The 20894-nt window shown below is 36.7% G+C and overlaps 1 protein-coding gene across 2 annotated transcripts in view; it reads right to left on the bottom strand.

The window, feature by feature from the left end:
• neto1l (neuropilin (NRP) and tolloid (TLL)-like 1, like) overlaps nt 1–12665 on the bottom strand; it is a 129809-nt gene extending 117144 nt beyond the window's left edge. For both annotated transcript variants that reach the window (XM_059524526.1, XM_059524525.1), the window contains exons 1-4: nt 12571–12665; nt 11541–11594; nt 11320–11454; nt 4754–5002 (exon numbers count right to left, since the gene is read on the bottom strand). In XM_059524526.1, coding sequence (XP_059380509.1) covers nt 4754–5002; nt 11320–11454; nt 11541–11594; nt 12571–12598 — 466 coding nt within the window. In that variant the 5' untranslated portion in view covers nt 12599–12665. The remainder of the gene's footprint in view (nt 1–4753; nt 5003–11319; nt 11455–11540; nt 11595–12570) is intronic.
• Between the last annotated feature and the right edge of the window lie 8229 nt (nt 12666–20894).

The following is a 20894-nucleotide window of genomic DNA, read 5'->3' as shown; positions in this document are numbered from 1 at the left end:
TTTTGTGGCTTAAACAGCCTCGGATCAGTAGCGGACTGCAAACGCGTCCTGTGTGAAAGCACAATGAGTCCGTGCTGCTTCAGCACCACCTACGAAACGCACCCAGACGGATTATATGTGAAACAGGCGTTAGGTGCCCTTGAGCAAGGCACTGAACCCCCAACTGCTCCCCGGGCGCTGCAGCATAAATGGCTGCCCACTGCTCCGGGTGTGTGTTCAAGGTGTGTGTGTGTGTGTGTTCACTGCTGTGTGTGTGCACTTTGGATGGGTTAAATGCAGAGCACAAATTCTGAGTATGGGTCACCATACTTGGCTGAATGTCACATCACTTTCACTTTAAAATTAGCTGTTAATGACTTCTGGGCTTGTGCAACGCCTCAGTGCAGTGAAAATCAAGCCACACCAGCCACAGGGCAGTCGGGTCTTATTAGAGCAGCAGCGATAATGATGACCGAGATCTGTACTCATAATTTGTATTAAATCCAGGGTTTTATGTACTGATTATGGTGGATATACAAAAGGCCAAATCTCCTCCAATCTCTTGGAAAAAGGGTGTTAACAATCAATTTGAACAAAGCCCTAATCTAAAACAGCTTTTGGTGTTGTCCAAAAGCTTTGTCCAGGACCAACTTGCTCCTTACCTCAAGATATGTTTAAAAGTATAGTTCACCTTCACATCATTCCAAACCTATATAACTTCCTTCTGCAGAACACAAAAGAAGATACGTTGAAGAATGTTGGAAAACAAACAGATGGTGACCACTGAGATTTATTGTATGGACAAACATGGGTTATTAATTATTTATAAATTATTGGAGCATTATTAATATTCTGAATTAACTATTTTCATATTCTATTTAAGTTTTCATTATTTTTATTTTTTACCATTTTTATTATTCTTTATATATATAGCTTGAATTATTATTTTTATTTAAATTTTTAATCAGTTTTAGTCATTTCAGTTATTCATTATGAACTTAATTTTCAGTTAGTTGCCACAGCAACATTTGAACTTTTAATTATTTTTTTAAATGATTAATTTTACTTGATTTCAGCTTCATTTTGGTTAAAAAATATATTTTAATAGTTTTAGGCTTCGTTAACAATGACAACATTGGTATGACTTTATTTTCTATAAACCCACTTTAACTGTATGTAATAAATAAATAAATAAATAAATAAATAAATAAATAAATAAATAAAAAGTTTATAATTTATAATAAAAGTTTTTATCCCTTTAATATACATCATTTCACCTGGCTGGTCACACCATTTTGTGACAGAAAAAAATAAATTAAATAAAAACCCTGAAACACAAGAAGGCACAGAACTATATTTCTTAATTGGACCTGACTGCATTTCAACATTTGGATCTTAGGGACTGCTCTCAGCTCTTGCATTCAGCTTCCTCTTTCTTATCCCTGCTTTCGACAAACCTATTGAAAATGAAAAGAGGAAAAGCCCACATGAGGCTTCCCCAAACAAGGTTATTAAATGGCCACTGGATCAAGAAAGCAGTCCCTGAAATGCTTTTTAGTCTATCATGTTTTTCTTATTACTGCTGCGACTGTTTACAGCTGGGACAAAGGCTTCAAACAGCCAGTGGCCTGGAGAAAGACACACGAGGGGAGCAGCTCTCCCTGTTATTTAACCCAGCCAGATCTTGTCTGGTAACACAGCTTTATCTCTTAGAAAAGAGGAGGTGGGGTAATAAGGTCAGTCAAGCCCAGGAGACAAGGAAGTGAGACAAGGAGAATGAGCGTGAGAGTTTTCTAGATAGTGAGAAGGAGAAAAGGACAGATGGACAGAGGGAAAGAGGGCAGAGGAAAGGGACAAATGATAGTCACAAAGTCACTGTTCACAGTGAAACTTAAAACGTTGAGTGTCCTGCTTTTGCTGCTTAATCCAGTTAGATATAGCAGAGTTGTGGGAGGAAGTCTGTCTACAGACAGAAAGATCTGACTGTTGGAATGAACTCATACAACGTCTGCATGATAATTGCATCTGAATGCTGAGAGTGACTGCACAAGCATTTTTATTTTCACACGATATCAGAAAGTAATTACACACAGTGTGCACATCATTCTACTTTTCTATCACTGAACCATTCAAAGTTTGTCTTCAGCAACGGATTATGCCATGCATCTGCATTTTCAGATGAAACTAACCTTGAGTAAAAACCCCTTTAATTACTTTAGAACCAAATTGGGAAACTCAAGCATTAAAACCACATGATGCTCAAATATCCTACCTATGTTTGGATGCATGTTTATAGCATTCCCACACCTTCTGGATATTTAATTTTCCTTATTTTAGAAAGTCACAAAGACAAATTCCAATTAAACGCTTGAAATTTGAGGATAACTGTTAAATCTATGTTCGTTATATAATTTTTGATTACTTTTTAAAGATTTGATTACATTCAACTTGGAATGGGAATTGTGAGCAATTTAGGTTTTGGATTCTTCAAAACGAATCTGTTAACACTAACGATTATTTTGAGGAGGTGTAGTTCACCCAATAATGTCAATTCAGTCATTATTTACTTGCTCTGGTGTTCTAATGCTTTCTTTTACAGATCACAAAAAGGAGAAAAATCATATAGTGATTCTCATCCATATGGTGCGCTAGAATTACATATTTTTGTAGGCCAAGCAGGCTGTTATTTTGGCACTTCCAATTCCATCGTCCAGAAGTCGATGGTTTGTTGGAATGTGTTTTTGGTTAAATTGCTGAAATAAAGTCTGTGGTTAAAACAAGCTCAAGCTATTTTCATATTTTATTCTACAACATTAAATACATTAGTAACACCACACTCATGACTTTTTTTAAGCTTTTAAGTGTCTGGAAAAAGGTGGTTGTTAACAAGTGGCTGAATGAGACTGCAGATGTTGTCGGGGACATTAAATTTCATCACACCAACACAAAAATCGCTTGACTTTTCTAGTAAACTAAACAGAAATCATTCGCTCAACAACTGGACTTCGCAGGTCATGCTGTGTGTTTCTGATTCAATATAATTCATTAAAAACAGCTCATAAGAGTCATAAGCTCAGGAACTGACTTCACTGGTCACACTAAAGGTTCCACACTGTGAATGTCATAAAAACCCTTTTGGTACAATGGTATTTTTTCAACTGTTTCCAAACCTTTTATTCGGTGACTTGAATCACATTTTTAAACTGATATTTTTCAAAACTATTTGACGTTGATCACATTGCTTAACACTAAAATAAAAAGTCTCGAGATCAGAGCTGTAATTCAGTTGCACTTGATCTATTTGATTTGATATGCAGCAAGCAAGTGCAGTGTTAATGAGGTCTTATGCAGGAAATTTCAGAACTTGTGACACCCAGAGCCCCAGCATGACGAACGTAGACTAAATTCCTCCGCTCTTACTCTGCAGACCGGCACATCTTTGATTGAGTGGCCATTTTGTGATAATAAGCAGCATATATTTTCAGTTAAATGCAGTAATGTTCCTTTCTGTAGCGATAAAATGTGAAAAAGACCAAGGAAGATGAATACATGCAATTTCTGGCCTTCCACATCCCCTGCTTTTCATTCATCTGTATAACCTTCTGCACTAGCATGTGTTACCATTGGCTACAGCACAGCAGATGTGCTCTCCACTTTTTGGGGGTAACATCAAGGGAAGTGAATTCAGGGACTTTTATCTTCTTAATTATGTAAATTATATGCCTCTGATATTCCTTATCAAGACTAGAGGAAGCTGTGTTTCTTCCTTGGCAAGTTGCGAAGCGAGAGTCTGAATCCATTCACGCTGAACAGTTTCTCCAAACTTGGCGAAAGAATTTCCTCCTGACTCACAATAGGATGAAAAAGAGAAAAAAAAGAAAAGCCCCAGCTCATAACTCATTTCTCAGATACAGTACTCTAAATCAGTGCTGCCTTGAATTGTGTGCTACTTTTTCTTGCACCCAGTGCCACAGCTGTGCAATTCATCTGCAAGGCCCTTAAGCTCGACCACTATGTGAAATTTTTTTCTGCATTTACAACTTTAGCTGCAGCTTTATTCAAATATTGCTTTTGACATTCTTCACACAATATCTATCACTGCTCCATTTGCACACCATTTACGCAAACACCTCTCACTTGAACTCAGGTACAGTATTACTTGCCCTTCAGATTCACTTCAGAGATTAAATTTTATATCAAGACAGATGAGCAGAAAGTAGTGAAGAACGAGACGTCTGATAAAAACCATTGTGCCATGTGCTACATATTTTCTAAGGACTCCTTATGGGGAATTTAAATCAATTATATGCGGAATGATGTTGTTGTTACCACTTAGTGTCTTATTGGCAATCTTTATAATCTAAATCAGGTCCTGGGAAGGATTGTCAGCATTCATTGTAGTACTAAGAATTGATTAGGGTAAACATTTTTAGAGGTTTTTGATTAATTAGAACACACAGGCTCTTTATTACAATTTGCAATTGAAAATGACTAATAAGCTCAACTGCAGATTAGGATCATTGACAGAACCAACATGGACCTCGCTATATGAAACAGCAGCATGGATTTTGGAGAGTAGTTACTGATTGCATCAGGAATTCAAGTCGACATGCACAGGATAACAATACCCTGAGGTTAGTGAGTGAAAACCGGTTCCAGAACTCTAAAAGACCATCAGGAAAAGCCAAAAACTCGCTGGTTTAATAATTAATCAATCTGTCACAATCGTAAATGTTACTGACACTGCATAAAGGGAACATAAAACTGTATGTACCTGCTGTGAAATTGTAGCTTGCAGAAAATCCCATCGCTTCCAATTCACCATCCGCAACAAATTTTATCCATAGGTAACGGCTGCTCGATCTGATATATGGAGGGTTCTGCTGGCCGCAGTAGCGTCCAATTATTGGAGAAAAGCCAAAGGGTCCGTCCCTGACTTCAATATGGTCAAATTTACATTCCCATGAAGGCTCTATTGAATACTTTTCATCAAAGAAAAGATCAATGCATTGTCTCGGGGGAGCTGCAAAGGAGAAAAAAATAAAATAAATCAAGACTGACATCTGTAATTTATGATGGATGATGTCATATGTCGAATAATCACACTCGCATGGCAATTCATAACTAGGGGTTGGGAGGTGAACTGGTGGCCAATCTGGTTAGATTTAGGGATAGACCTTTGCGATTAATTAGTATTATTTTTTTTTTTACTTTTTACATTTATATATGAATCATTTGAACATTTCCAGCTCGTATAATAGTTACATTTCACCACAAGATTGGGTTGGGTATGTTAGTCGTTATTAGTTTACAAAGAAAGTTTTGGAGACAGGGATTGCTTTCATATGCATTTATTTCTACTGTAACATAAAAATAATAATAATCATCTCATAATATTTGTAATCATTGCTGGTTAGTGACTGTTTACATGTAATCTTGATTACGTAATCAGATTTCAAAGATTATATTACATTTTAAATAATCAGTCTACAGTTATTTTATTATTGACTACATAAACACATATTCACACAACATCGCATCAACTACCAATGAGCATTATTTTTATTTGAATTATTATATATTTAACCATGTATTACAATAGTAATAATAGTATACTATGGTCAGTGTTAGGGAGTAACTAGTTACATGTAACGGCGTTACGTAATTTAATTACAAAATTATTGTAACTGTAATTAGTTACAGTTACTATGAAAAAATGAGTAATTAAATTACAGTTACTTATGAATTTTTTAACGATTACAAAGGGGATTACATTTGAATATTTACACACATCCACATACAGATTTAACTGATTTCTTTCCCAAATTGCACTGACTATTCTGAGACCAGTGTTGGGAAGGTTACTTTGGAAATGTAATAGGTTACAGATTACAAGTTACCCTATTTAAAATGTAATAGTAGTGTAATTTTTTTAATTACTTTAATAAAGTAATGTAACTAATTACTTTTGAGTACATTTTGATTACTTTTATAAATTTCTAATGAATGTTAATTTGCAACTGTTAATCATCTTCAACCATTTTACACCATGCAGGTTTAACCTTACAGTAGTGCTCAATACTGTCAGACTTTCACCATCCTTCATCACTTAAATTAAGATGATCACATTTGAACACATCCACCACACAATCAGACTTTACTTAGAGATTGATCTGTAGTTCAAAGCAGATTTAAAATCAAAAGAAATAGTTTATAGATACTGTTTTTGAAACCAAATCTTTGCATAACTACAGGCATCTAACTGCATCTAACAATGGTTTGGGGAAAAATAGTTAATAAAAAAATAAAAGCATATACATCAACTCAAATACGGTTATCTAATAAGCATGTGTCCTATTTTGTGTACTAAACTCCTGAAACATTGGTGTCTTTTTGAAACACTGCTGTCTCTTTGTATATGATATGATGATAGTTTCTCAAAATAAGTAAAAAATGCTCATGAAGTGACTGTTCTAGAGACTAATTTCCATGAGGGGCGGACTGGGGAAAACAATAGGCTGGGAAATCTCACACTCATAAACCCACAACCCATTCTGAAACATGGACAACCCTATTTTTTTTTGGACCTGATATGAAAAAGATTTGAATCCTTAGGTTGGGGGACTTGCAACGTAATTAAGAGTTCTCTCCTGAACTGCACCTTCACTTCCATTATCCATCCATCTCTCTCATGACTTTAATACTGAAGATTTTTATTTGACTTTTACCATGTTTTGTAAGTGCAATTTTGTTTTTTTGGCAAATGAATTACCACTTGTATTTATTTTTACTACAAATTCCATAATTAAACCACGGTTAGTGCCATACCATAGGCTATATTAATTTTCCTAAGGGTTGTGTTTTTGTATCCACTAGCTCCCCCTAAACCTATGATAAAATATGATGATTTGTCTGCTAACTTACTACTGTAACATTACAAAAGATAATAATGACGTCGTTTATACAGTATTTTGAGTGATTGCGAGCAATGTGCTGCTGCTGCTTGACTAAGTAAACAAAGACAAAACTACATTAGCATATTTACAGATGAAACTGACCTGCACCTGAAACCCTGAACAGAAGTGTCACTTCTCGGCTCCAGCTGTGCGCTTACACAGTTCACTCCGGTCTCTCTCTCTCGCACTGATTACTCGGAGTCTGATCCAAACCGTTCGGCGGAGGCGCAGAGAGCGCGCGAGCCCAACCATTGCCAGTCACGACTAACCGATTCATGATTTATTAGAGATTTAATTATCGAATGGCGGATTCGGAAATAATCGCTTTAGTATATTCGGCCTGCAATTATACAATAACAATATTAAAGTAGAAGGCCAAATTGTCTGCCAGGCCACCGGGAATAGTCCCGGTTCTCCCGATGTCCAGTCAGCGCCTGATTTCCACAGACACGCAGAACGTGCAGGATTCATATTCAGTCTTTTTGCGGCTTAATATTCACAGACATCAGTCCATATCGGGTTTTGATTCAAGTGTACTGACCTACTTTTGATTTATTCGTCCAAAATGTGGCATATTGCGTCCGCGTTATAGGCTGAATTCCATTTTTATGACTCGATTCTACGAATGTGTTTTCCGCGTCTCGGAGATTATGGGCAATATGTCTTAGTGCAATTTGGGAAAGAGATAAGCTGGATGTGGATGTGTGTAAATATTCAAATGTAATCCTCTTTGTAATCGTTACAATTTTCATAAGTAACTGTAATTTAATTACTCATTTTTTCTTAGTAACTGTAACTGATTACTGTTACATTTATTTTGTAATTAAATTACGTAACGCCGTTACATGTAACTAGTTACTCCCCAACACTGTCTGAGACATACCGCCCTAATAATTTCCGGGATGCGGAAACACAGTCTGGTTCGTAGAATCCAGTCATAAAAACTAAATGCCTAACGCGGACGGAATATCCCACATTTTGCATGACTAAATCAAAAGTAGGTCAGTACACTTGAATCAAAACATGACATGGACTAGTGTCTGTGAATATTAAGTCCCAAAAATGCAATATATGACTTGCACATTCTGCGTGTCTGTGGAAATCAGGCGCGGACTGGACACCGTGAGAACCGGGACAATTCCCGGTGGCCTGGCAGCCGATTTTGCCCCACTATTTAATATAATTGTTGTATACTAAAGCGATCATTTGCGAATCCGCCATTTGATAATGAAATCTCTAAGTCATGAAATGTTAGTCATGACTCGCGCGCTCTCCGCGCCTCCGCCAAACGGTTTGGATCAGACTCAGAGTAATCAATGCGAGAGAGAGAGAGAGAGAGAGAGAGAGAGAGAGTGAATAGAGTGGACTGCTGGAGCAGAGAAGCAGAACTCCTGTTCAGGGTTTTAGGTCAGTTTCATCTGTAAAGATGCTTTTTTGTCTTTGTTTTTTTATTTAATTAATCAAGCAGCAGCACGTTGCTCATCAGTCATCACTCAAAGTACTATATAAAGGACATCATTATTATTTGTTGTAATGTTACAGTAGTAATTTAGCTGAAAAAAATTCAGATTGTTTTTATAGGTTTAGGGGGAGCTACGACAGACAACAACACAACCCTTACGAAGATTTACATTTTAATATTTAACTATAAATCCAGAGAAAATGGTTACTATTGTTTAACTGTGGTAACCAAAAATGTAAAATTATTTTACAAATGTATTTATTTAAAAATAAATACAAATCCATTTGCAAAAAAACAAAAACAAAACAAGGTTATTTTACTTTTATATAGGCTAATAAAAGCATGGTTAATTTTTGTAAGGGAAAAACATGACAGACTCGTGTACAGTATTAGGATTTTTCTATAAAGATATTGTAGTATTGTAGAGTATTGTATTGCAAAGTATATTTTTGTTCAATCTTGAGTATTAAAGTCATGAGAGAGATGGATAACAGGGCAAAATAAAGAGACTGAAGAGAAAAATAGAAGTGAAGGTGCAGTTCAGGAGAGAACTTTTAATTATTTAGCATGTCCCCAAATTAACGATTTTAACCTTTTTTTATGTCAGGTCCATACAAAAAAATAGTTTTGTCCATGAATTTGTTTGTATGAGTTTGAATTTTTCAGAATTTTTTTCCCAGTCCGCCCCTCCTGTAAATTAATGGCAAAGACATGGTTTCATTTACTACACATAGGCCTACTACTGAAGCTCGCAGCGTTTTCAATCTCTGCTGCCTCAATATAGGAGTACACGAGCACATAAACATAATTTCTAGAACTGCTCTGTGTCACTTCATGTGCATTTTACTTATTTTGAGAAAACTATCATCATATACAAAGAGACAGCAGTTTAAAAAAAACACCAATGTTTCAGGAGTTTATTACACAGAATATGTCACATGCTTATTGGATAAATGTATTTAAGTTGATGTATATGCTTTCATTTATTGTTCTTTAATTTTCACAAATTTAGAAAAGTAATCAAAAAGTACTCAAAAGTAATTAGTTACATTACTTTAATAAAGTAATTGAAAAAGTTACACTACTATTACATTTTAAACAGGGTAACTTGTAATCTGTAACCTATCACATTTCCAAAGTAACCTTCCCAACACTGACTATGGTTTTGGAAGGCTTATGTCTTTTGTCAAAAACATTAAAATAAACAAAATACACAAAATCTGTTTAGTGTTTTATTTTGATTGTTATTTATTTTAATTTGAAGTAATCTAACCAGCACCATTTGTAATCTTAGTAGGACGACAAAGAGATTATCACATATAAACCAACTGCAAGAAAATTACTACTAGTGTCAGACTCTGTGTTTTGTGTGTGTTTTGCTCCCTGTGTGTTACCATGCCCATATTTGGTTTTCCTGTTCCTGTTCCCATTTAAGTTCTTATGGCATTTTTTTCACTGAGTGGTATGACTCGGCTCAGCACGGCTCAGTATGGTAAGGCTCGGCTCTGCATGGTTTGCGTTTCCACTGCAGTTTATTAACGCTTTAGAGTGGCCGGGGTTATTCACATGTCATTATAGTTGCATCGCCTCTACTGCCACGACTCCTAAAAAAAATATTTTTCATTCCACGCTCCCCCATCATGCTCTCACTGGATCCGCTTCTCTGCCATCAATGCCAGCAACAGACTATCAACTTTTCAGTTGTTAAAAAAAGGTGCGCTCATTCAAATTTAAATCTAGCGCTACTTTGTTGTTTGTGTCGCAAGTTCAGTGATGCCGGTAGCGACTATTCTATCCAGCCAATTAGTGATCAGCAGGGTTTACATGTCATGTTTTGGTAACAGTACGGTTCACTTGGAATGTCAACCGAAGTGGTACTACTAAAAAAAGTACCAGGTACTGTACCCAAAGGAACCCCCCCCCCCCCCCCCCCACCAAAACACCAAAAAAAGTGAACTGTACCGAGCCGTACCATGCCATACCATGCAGTGGAAAAGCGCCATTAGATCCACCTGTGTTTATTAATTATCCTCATTAGTTCTTGGTTACTTAACCCTGTGTCTGTGTCTAGCATCCGGTGTCTAACATCATTCCTTGTCTCCAGCGTTCTCAATGCTCCCTGCTTTTGTTACTATTAAAGATTATGAAGATTAATTCTCGTCTCCTTGTTTCATGGCTCCAGCGTAACCTGACAACTAGCTTCTTAGTTTAATTTTATTATTAGCTTGCAACAGAACAGCATGCTAGGGAAGTCGTGGCCTAATGGTTAGAGAGTCGGACTCCCAATCAAAAGGTTGTGAGTTCGAGTCCCGGGCCGGCAGGAATTGTGGGTGGGGGGAGTGCATGTACAGTTCTCTCTCCACCTTCAATAACATGACTTAGGTGCCCTTGAGCAAGGCATCGAACCCCCAACTGCTCCCCGGGCGCCGCAGCATAAATGGCTGCCCACTGCTCCGGGTGTATGTTCACAGTGTGTGTGTGTTCACTGCTCTGTGTGTGCATTTCGGATGGGTTAAATGCAGAGCACAAATTCTGAGTATGGGTCGCCATACTTGGCTGAATGTCACTTCACTTTCACTTTCTAGCAGTACAACAGATGCAACTGAAAGACAACCCCATTTTTACCCACTTTTGTGGAAATCGAATTGCGTTAATCAAATTAAAGTTCAGATATTGAGAGATTATGTATAAAGCCTTCTGTTATGAATGCAAATGAAACACTAGTGTTTATTCGCATCATAATGGTGCTGCATAGGATTAACAATCAACTGATTGCTCCTGCATCTTTCACTCTGAGTGCCACTGCTGCACTGCACTGCTGAACAATTCAAAACAACCCCCACCATCCAAGTGTCACATGACACATTTGCTTGTTTGCTGCATTTACTATTTGGACAAGGTATTTATTTATTTATTTTTTACCTTCAATGATGTAGATGCATTCTCGCTCTGGAGGATATTTGTTTGGGTAATTGGGTGAGGTGAAGAGACCTCCCTCTGGTTCTTTCACCCAGGTTCCACACTGCCCTGCCGGCTGCACTCCTGAATTGTTTTTCACTGAAAGAGAGCAGTCAAATGTCAGAGATTGCCAGGAAACATGGAGATGGAGAGTGGGTGGGTATTCTGTGACAAAACATCATTACCTGCTTCCTTCTTTGTTGCCCCAGACAACCCAAGCATGAGAAGACCAGCAACAACTGCAACAAGAGATTTAAGATCAAAACAGCATAGAATCATGTGTATCCATTATGAACATACAGCTGGACTGAAGCGTGCAATCCCTACATTCATGCTGGACTAAATTGCAAAATGTATATTTGAAAATGCACAATAGAAATGGCAGAGAACCAACAATCTGAAATCCTATTCTTCAAAGAATTTGGTCTTAAGCTGGATAAATTGTTTTTATTTATTCTTTTTTTTAATGCAATACACAAAATTAATGCAAATGATAAAACCATGTTCATTTATTTATTTATTTTAGTCTTTATTTTGCAATTACTTTCCAAATTGTTTGATTTGCTGTGGATGTACTGCAAGTTTGGAGAAAAAGAAGAATTCAGCTTAAGCTGGTAGCTGTTTTGAAATATGGTAGCTGGTTTCTAGTTGGTCCAAGCTGGTCACTGGCTGGTTGTCTAGCTACAAACCATCTTAAACTGATACAACCAGTTTTTTGCTGTTCCAAGACATTCTACCAACTTGAACTAGCTAATTACTAGCTTGTAATGACTTATGCCAGCTAGAAACCAGCTACCATTAAAAACCAGCCTAACCAGCTTGTAGATGGTGTTTTGCTGGTCCATGATGGTTTGCCAGCTTATGGACCACCAAATAACCAGCTTGGACCAACTAATAACCAACCTGCACCAGCTAATGCTCATTAAGACCAACTAGAAACCAGATACCAACTTAAGATATATTTTCCAGCAAAAATAACCCAACTGGGAAAATATATGCTACAATGTCAGAATACATAAGGCATAAGCAGTTGCATATCACTCAAAATAAATGCAATTGCAATTATAAAATGCAATAAATGCAATTATTTCAACCAGTTTACACTAATAAAGTTCATAAAGGAATGAAGCGAGACAGACCGGTAAATGCAGATAGACCTCGTGCTTTAAATGAAAAAGAGAGAAGAGAGTGAAGTTAACTGGCAGCTGGACTCACCGTGAAGGAACCTGTTCCCATGTACCATGTCTATTCCGTTCACAAAGGGCTTTCTCAACTAATTCCATTTAGATTGGAATACTTTTAGAAGAAAAGAAGCAAAAATCACAGCGAATATCAATAGCCCTGAATGCATTTCACTATAGCTACTGACAATTGAGATTCCAGCAGAGATCCACGACTATTCATTAGTAGTTCCGTATAAAACCAGAAAAAGGCTCAGACATTTCCATCCAAACGTTTCCAAACCCCTCTGGTTCTCTTGATGGATTAATAGCTTCGTCCGTCATTAGCTTTTCCTGATCGCTCCACCTTTCCAGAGTCATCACGAAAAGATTCATAAAGGGGAAAGGTTGGAAAATCTTCCATCCATCTCTAAGGAACACTCATCGGAATATCCATTCCAATTCATATTTCCATGGTTGGGCAAAACCAACTTCAACAAGAAAACTCACAGCGTCAAGAAACGTGTTTAAAACCTCATTCCCGTGTTTCCTCGCCAGTATGCAGTACAAAACCCCTTTCCCGATTCCCTTCACATCAAAGAGTTAATTCAGATCATCGCTCCTCTCCGGCCATTCATTAATTTCAGTTCTTCAGCAGAGTTATGCCAACATGATGCGGCAGCACACGGAACTGTTCGTTCGTTGTATGTCCACTAAAGATAATGCTGATGCTCTTGAAGACGCACCGCAAAGCCGGTCAGACTGCGGGACCCAACGAATCCAACAGCTCACGCGGCAGCACTACAGCAAAATTTAGGGGGTGAGAAAAAAAGCTCTGTGTGAGGAAAAGATACAAGCAAAGAGATGGATATCTAGCCAGAACTACTATAAGCGTCTCCAGCATTAACTGTAGCTACATGCAGTGCTGGATTGGCGAAGAGTATCTGCAGACTGCGGACAATTGGATTGAAATAGCGAAGCATGCAGACACTTTAAATTCATTCGAGGGTTAATACGCGCCATGCCAAAAAAAATCACCCTGTTTATCTGGCTTTAAAAATGTTAACTTCATTCACCAATAAACCTGACGCTGCTTTCTGGCCATTAAATCTACCACTGAAAATGTGCGCAGGTTTATCGTTAACCTGAGTGTGGTGTAGAGTAATATTGTGTGTGGAATAATGAATTGTTATTCTTAATCCTTGAAATAATAATATTCCTTTTCTAAATGAACTTGTCTTTTTATACAGTAGTAAAATAGGCATCAAAACATGCTTAAAAATTAACATAATATTTAGTCGTTTTAGGAAAATTGGAGAATTAGTAACATTATTGATTTAGCCTACTTTCTTGTTCAAATTCTAAACGGTGTAAGCATAAATCTTATAAAATCTTGCTTAATATAAGAATAAACTATTCTGGAAATGGTAAAAAAAGTGTATTCTTCGTAAACAAGTTTAAATTTTATTTTATATTTTATTTAACTACAATAACGTTTTATTTATTTAATATAATAATATGGCATATATATACCTATATATATAAACATGATCCTCCTGAGAGCCAGAAATAAAAATCTTTGTGAATTTAGAATTTTTTGTCATTACATTGTTTAGAGCATACGGGGAAAAAAAATGATAAAATACAATTTTTGAAAATAATATTTTATTCATGTTCATGTCCTCTGTATGGGCAAGTTTTTCTAAAAATAAAATGACAAGAATAGATATGAAAAGGCAAAAACAATGGGACTTTTATACCAAACTTTGTTTAAGGATGGTTCTCAACTATTTTATAAAATGTATAACAAAATGATTTGATATACCATGCAATATCTGTTTAAAATTTCTATGAACTGGTTTTCCCATTAAGGACAATGTTATCTATTTACATATATGTCTATCTATACAGTTGTGGCCAAAAGTTTTGAGAATTACATAAATATTGGAAATTGGAAAAGTTGCTGCTTAAGTTTTTATAATTGCAATTTGCATATACTTCAGAATGTTATGAAGAGTGATCAGATGAATTGCATGGTCCTTCTTTGCCATGAAAATTAACTTAATCCCCAAAAAACCTTTCCACTGCATTTCATTGCTGTCATTAAAGGACCTGCTGAGATCATTTCAGTAATCGTCTTGTTAACTCAGGTGAGAATGTTGAGGAGCACAAGGCTGGAGATCATTATGTCAGGCTGATTGGGTTAGAATGGCAGACTTGACATGTTAAAAGGAGGGTGATGCTTGAAATCATTGTTCTTCCATTGTTAACCATGGTGACCTGCAAAGAAACGCGTGCAGCCATCATTGCGTTGCATAAAAATGGCTTCACAGGCAAGGATATTGTGGCTACTAAGATTGCACCTAAATCAACAATTTATAGGATCATCAAGAACTTCAAGGAAAGAGGTTCAATTCTTGTAAAGAAGGCTTCAGGGCATCCAAGAAAGTCCAGCAAGCGCCAGGATCGTCTCCTAAAGAGGATTCAGCTGCGGGATCGGAGTGCCACCAGTGCAGAGCTTGCTCAGGAATGGCAGCAGGCAGGTGTGAGCGCATCTGCACGCACAGTGAGGCTAAGACTTTTTGAAGATGGCCTGGTGTCAAGAAGGGCAGCAAAGAAGCCACTTCTCTCCAAAAAAAACATCAGGGACAGATTGATCTTCTGCAGAAAGTATAGTGAATGGACTGCTGAGGACTGGGGCAAAGTCATATTCTCTGATGAAGCCCCTTTTCGATTGTTTGGGGCATCTGGAAAAAGGCTTGTCCGGAGAAGAAAAGGTGAGCGCTACCATCAGTCCTGTGTCATGCCCACAGTAAAGCATCCTGACACCATTCATGTGTGGGGTTGCTTCTCATCCAAGGGAGTGGGCTCACTCACAATTCTGCCCAAAAACACAGCCATGAATAAAGAATGGTACCAAAACACCCTCCAACAGCAACTTCTTCCAACAATCCAACAACAGTTTGGTGAAGAACAATGCATTTTCCAGCACGATGGAGCACCGTGCCATAAGGCAAAAGTGATAACTAAGTGGCTCGGGGACCAGAATGTTGAAATTTTGGGTCCATGGCCTGGAAACTCCCCAGATCTTAATCCCATTGAGAACTTTTGGTCAATCCTCAAGAGGCGGGTGGACAAACAAAAACCCACTAATTCTGACAAACTCCAAGAAGTGATTATGAAAGAATGGGTTGCTATCAGTCAGGATTTGGCCCAGAAGTTGATTGAGAGCATGCCCAGTCGAATTGCAGAGGTCCTGAAAAAGAAGGGCCAACACTGCAAATACTGACTCTTTGCATAAATGTCATGTAATTGTCGATAAAAGCCTTTGAAACGTATGAAGTGCTTGTAATTATATTTCAGTACATCACAGAAACAACTGAAACAAAGATCTAAAAGCAGTTTAGCAGCAAACTTTTTGAAAACTAATATTTATGTAATTCTCAAAACTTTTGGCCATGACTGTATATGTATCTAATTTGCTAATTAAAGTGCTGTTGGGACAGCATGTTGAAAAAAACAAGTGTGAAAATCGGAGTATTATTGGTCAGATTTACAGAATAATATCTAATATTTCATAAAAATATTGATATATAATTAGTTTTCCTATTTAATTCTTTTATCTCCCAAAATGCATAATAAACATGCTTTTAGTCCTGGTGTCCTCTACAGTGGACATGTATGAAATGATTTCCTGTTTCATAACAAGAAGTCATATTTAGATTTGGAGCCCCTCAAATTATTTTCCTGAGATGTTGATTTATGACAAACAATTTGAAAATTAATCAGATTTAATTACAAAATATTATCATATTTCTATAAGGATGTACAATTTTATCAAAAACCAAGGAGAGGGAGTGGCCACGGTGAAACATCCAATCATTTGGTATCTATGGAAAGCCCTGAATGTGGTCTGTACAGGACAAAACTGTAAAAAATGAGGTCTCAGAGAAATTCACTAAAATAATGTCCACTACAGAGGCAAAAACTCCATAGCTGGGTCTCAGGAGACTGTAAGACTGTAAGTACTTTTTAATTTCTTAAAAAACTTTTTACTTATAATATATACAGTATATAAATAGTGACAGAAAACATAACTAGTTATATTGTACATGAGTTTTGCATAAAATAAACACATTTATTTAATAGATGATCAACATCAGTCTTAATCTTACTTTATTCTCGCTGCTTCCAATTATAAAGAAAGCATATGTAATGAATGCCAGACCCTTTCCGTTGCCTAAAATGGTTGCATGGTCACCACAATATTTTGGCAGCGTCTCTCCATTTTATTCCAGCATACTGATAGGCATCAATTCCAACTGCACTGATGGAAAGTGCCAGTACACACAGAGTCCTCTCATTGCATATTTGAATATATGCATTTTCAAAGTTAAAAGTATGTGAAATGTTTTTTATACTGTACGTTTGCATTAATATTTCTTTCCCTGATGCGATAATCTCATAAACCGTGTGCTGTCAGAACATCAGTCTCCCTTAAGCATGCTAATGTGAAGCACACTACAGACAGCTGATCCTTATATAACATGAAAGTCAGCACAAAATCAAAGGCTTTTATACATATACAGTCAGCTAGAGTCACAAACTGAGTTAATATAAAAAATGATCCCTATTCAATGAACAAAAACAGATTAAGAACTCAGAAATGTTTGTTAAGGTTTTCATTAAAATGTTGAAGATTTGGATTTAGGCACATATGGTTATAAAGTGTATCTGTGACCCAAACAGCCTGTCTAACAACTAAGAACGTACTGAAGTTGACAGTAAAAAAGCAGTCTGCCCTGCCATAAAAGGTCCCCCTACTCAGTAACGGCTGCTTTAACAAAGCTAATGATGAGCCACTCCATTAAAACGCAACTTTGAGAAGCAAACTCTGACACAGAATGTATTAATCTTCAGAGTAATACATGCAACATTGAAGCTGGAAAAAGGGTTGCAATTGAATGTGGGGTTTTCCTGAAGAGAACTTAAAGGAATAGCTCACCCAAAAATGAAAATTTTTAAAATGTATCCAAGATGTAAATGTGTTTCTTTACTTATTGGAATGTATTAGGATACATTTAGCATTACATCATTTGCTCACCTCTGAAGTGAATGGGTGCCATGGGAGTATGGCAGAATGGGAGTATGAACAGCTGATAAAACATTACAATAATCCACAAGTAATCCACACAAATTCAGTCCATCCATTTTTCACTTCATCCGTTTGTCACTTCAAGGCTTCCAGCTAAAATATGAGTCCTCTATCCATAATATCACTTTCTCCTGTGAAAAGTACACTCATCTGAATCAGGAGAGAAATATGCACAGAACAAGCACTGTTTATACAGTCCAAACAAATAAACAAATATTGTAAAGTTTTTATCATCAGTTTGGACTCTCATTCTGACGGCACCCATTCACTGCAGAGGATCCATTGTTGAGCAAGTGATATAATGATTTCTCCAAACTGTTCTGATGAAGAAACAAACTCAACTACATCTTGGATAGCCTGAGGGGAGTAAATAAACATTTTTGGTTGAATCATTCCTTTAAAGCTTAGTTTCTTTAAATTTTATGTTTTAATGAAAAATATTAAGAACATACAGTACCATAAATTGCCACATAATCACAGACAGCGCTCCTGCAGGTTAGTTTTGTTGGAAAATTCCAGCAGTTATGAACACTCAATCAGCTCTGTCTCTCGACAATAACAAAATATGATTTAAAAATGGCCTCAGGACTTGATTTATTCCTTTAGACAGATAACAAAAGAAGAAGAAGAAGAAAAAACAGATCCTTTTCATCACTATCAGCACCTGATAGGAATGCACAGGAGAGTCCAGATTGTTTTTGTCGAGTGGTGATAGTGCTTCTCGAAATTGGAATTTCCCCAGGAAAAACTCTGCAAGAAGCTGAATATCTTGCACTGGACCTTATTCATGAAAAGATACTCACTCTGATTTCTGAAGCGGTTTATTATTGTTACCATCCATAACTGCCCACAAAACCCCAATCAAAGGATTTACTCATCAAAGCTTCAAAAAGCCTTTTAAAAGTGTATTTAATGAATTACCATTCAGTACAACCAGCAAAGCTTTTTGTCCACAGTTTCCCTTCAACAAGGCACAGTCAGAGAGATTTGAATGTAAATGTATACACGCTAATCCTATTAGAGATCTTTTTGTTATATTTCAAAAGATGCTGCAAGACTTTGCAAAACCAGTTAAATATTTTTTACATCCAAAATCACTCTAAATGCAGCTCGCCGATTGGTTATTTTAGGGATGACTAATGAGAAAATGGCAATTATGTAAATAAGGGCTTATCTTGCTTACTGTATGCAATACCACAACTGAGAGAGAGAATGTGATTCTAATGAAAGTAATTCATTCATCTTTCCCCTAAAAAGCAACACATTAATGAAAGGTGTGAATCTCTTTCATTTAAATTGAGATAAGCAGGATTGTGGTTCTGCTGCTCTGAGTTTGTAATTAAAAAGCTCAGGGGAGATGGAATACCGGTCATGTATACACATATTAATAAACACCACATTCATGAACAAATGAGAAACAAAGATTGTATAAGTATAGCCTCCCACTGAATGCAATTAACCTTTTATGATGCATATATTGAGAAGAAGAAAAAAATCATTGTTTCTACACTGTGGTTATGTATTTCCTGTTGAAACCATGTTGAATTATAAAAAACATTATTGTTAAAATGACTTGCTACAGCTGGCAAATTATCATTCTTGAGAACATTTGATTGGACAAAATGTGGGGGTGCAGGATGAGTCATCAAAATATCTGTTTTGTCTGGTTACCAAAATTTAAAATATCTTATTTTGTATTCAACAGAAGAAATAAACAATACAATTTTGGAACAACTTAATGGTAAATAAGAAGTACACTCTTGGGAGTACTATCATAGATGACCTCAAAATAAATTCCTTCCCAATATTAGTTCACAGTATTTCTAAAAGGATAGATAATTGTATATTATTGTCAATAAGATTCAATTTAGGTGTAAAATTCAACAAAACAGTATATATCTTCAAAACATCTAGCCTGACTGAGAGACCAAAAAGCTTTGTTTTTCATGTATATTGTAAAGCACAGGCTCAGAAATCTTATGAACCAAATCCTGTCTTACCCCTTCTGATGCCTGCCAGTTTCAGGTTGCATTTTAAGATAGAATCGAGGTTAAAGGAAGGTGAGTGCTGAGAGGCTGTCAGTCTTCCATGTAATGCTTAACTTATCACTGTGACACATTATTCACCATAACGCTTGTGCCTAAAGCTGCCTTACCACATTTTCCCACTAGAATAGCATTTATGAGCTAAAGGAATTGTTGAATAAAGAGTGCCTTTGTGTAAAAGGTGTCAGGAACACAACACAACAGGTGTCTTTTCTTACTCAACACCCAGTGCCAATATTCTGTAGACCGTCAAACTTAAAAGGAAAGATAAACAAACCTTAGAAGCAGAATATTGATTTAGAATGTACTGTGCTGCTGATAAGCAATCACTCTAAAAAATACAACAGTAATATAATTGCTGCGTTGGTTGTTGCTAGGCAGATGGTTTTCCTACCCCTTTTTAGTATAAAAGTAGGTGCAGCCATTTGTAACTTGAATGTGCAGGGTATTCCAGTGTCATTCACTGCCAGTTAAACATCTTATTAGGAGCTGACTGGCCGCTCTTATCATATTAATTTAATGTAGGCCTAATTTTAATGCAGATAGTTTTACGGTTTACTGCATTTTGTTATTCTTCTAGTTATTTACCAGCCTCTAATGAATTAGAAGTCTTAATAATAATTTCTTACATTTATGTAGAACTTTCTGGGTCCTCTTTACATTGGTCTCCTCAACCACCACCATTGTGCAGCATCCACCTGGATGAGGCGACGGCAGCCATATTGCTCCAGAACACCCACCACACACCAGCTTATTGGTGGAGAGGAGTCAGATTGATCAAGCCAATCAGTGTGTCTTGCACATTCAAAGAAAATAGTTTACCTAGGCATTGCAAAATACGGTGGATATGTTTTTCTTAGCAGAAGCTTTAAAGGGATAATTCACCCAAAAATGAAAATACTGTCATTAAATATTTACCCTCATGTTGTTCCAAACCTGTAAGGTCTTTGTTCCCTTTGTTTCCATCTGCAGAAACCACAAATCAAGATATTTTTGATGAAATACGAGAGCTTTAGAGAGCTGACCCTGCACAGACAGCAACACAACTGACAAGTTCAAGGCCTAGAAAGGTAGTAAGGACATTGTTAAAATAGTCCACATGACATCAGTTGCTCAACTAATTTCATGAAGCTTTAAGAATACTTTTTGTGCTACAAAAAGTATGAAGAAACAAGAACA

Source organism: Carassius carassius, chromosome 35, assembly GCF_963082965.1.
Source record: "Carassius carassius chromosome 35, fCarCar2.1, whole genome shotgun sequence".
NCBI classification, from domain to species: domain Eukaryota; kingdom Metazoa; phylum Chordata; class Actinopteri; order Cypriniformes; family Cyprinidae; genus Carassius; species Carassius carassius.
Note: the sequence above shows the minus strand (reverse complement) of the source record. Positions and strands in the feature narration are given on the sequence as shown.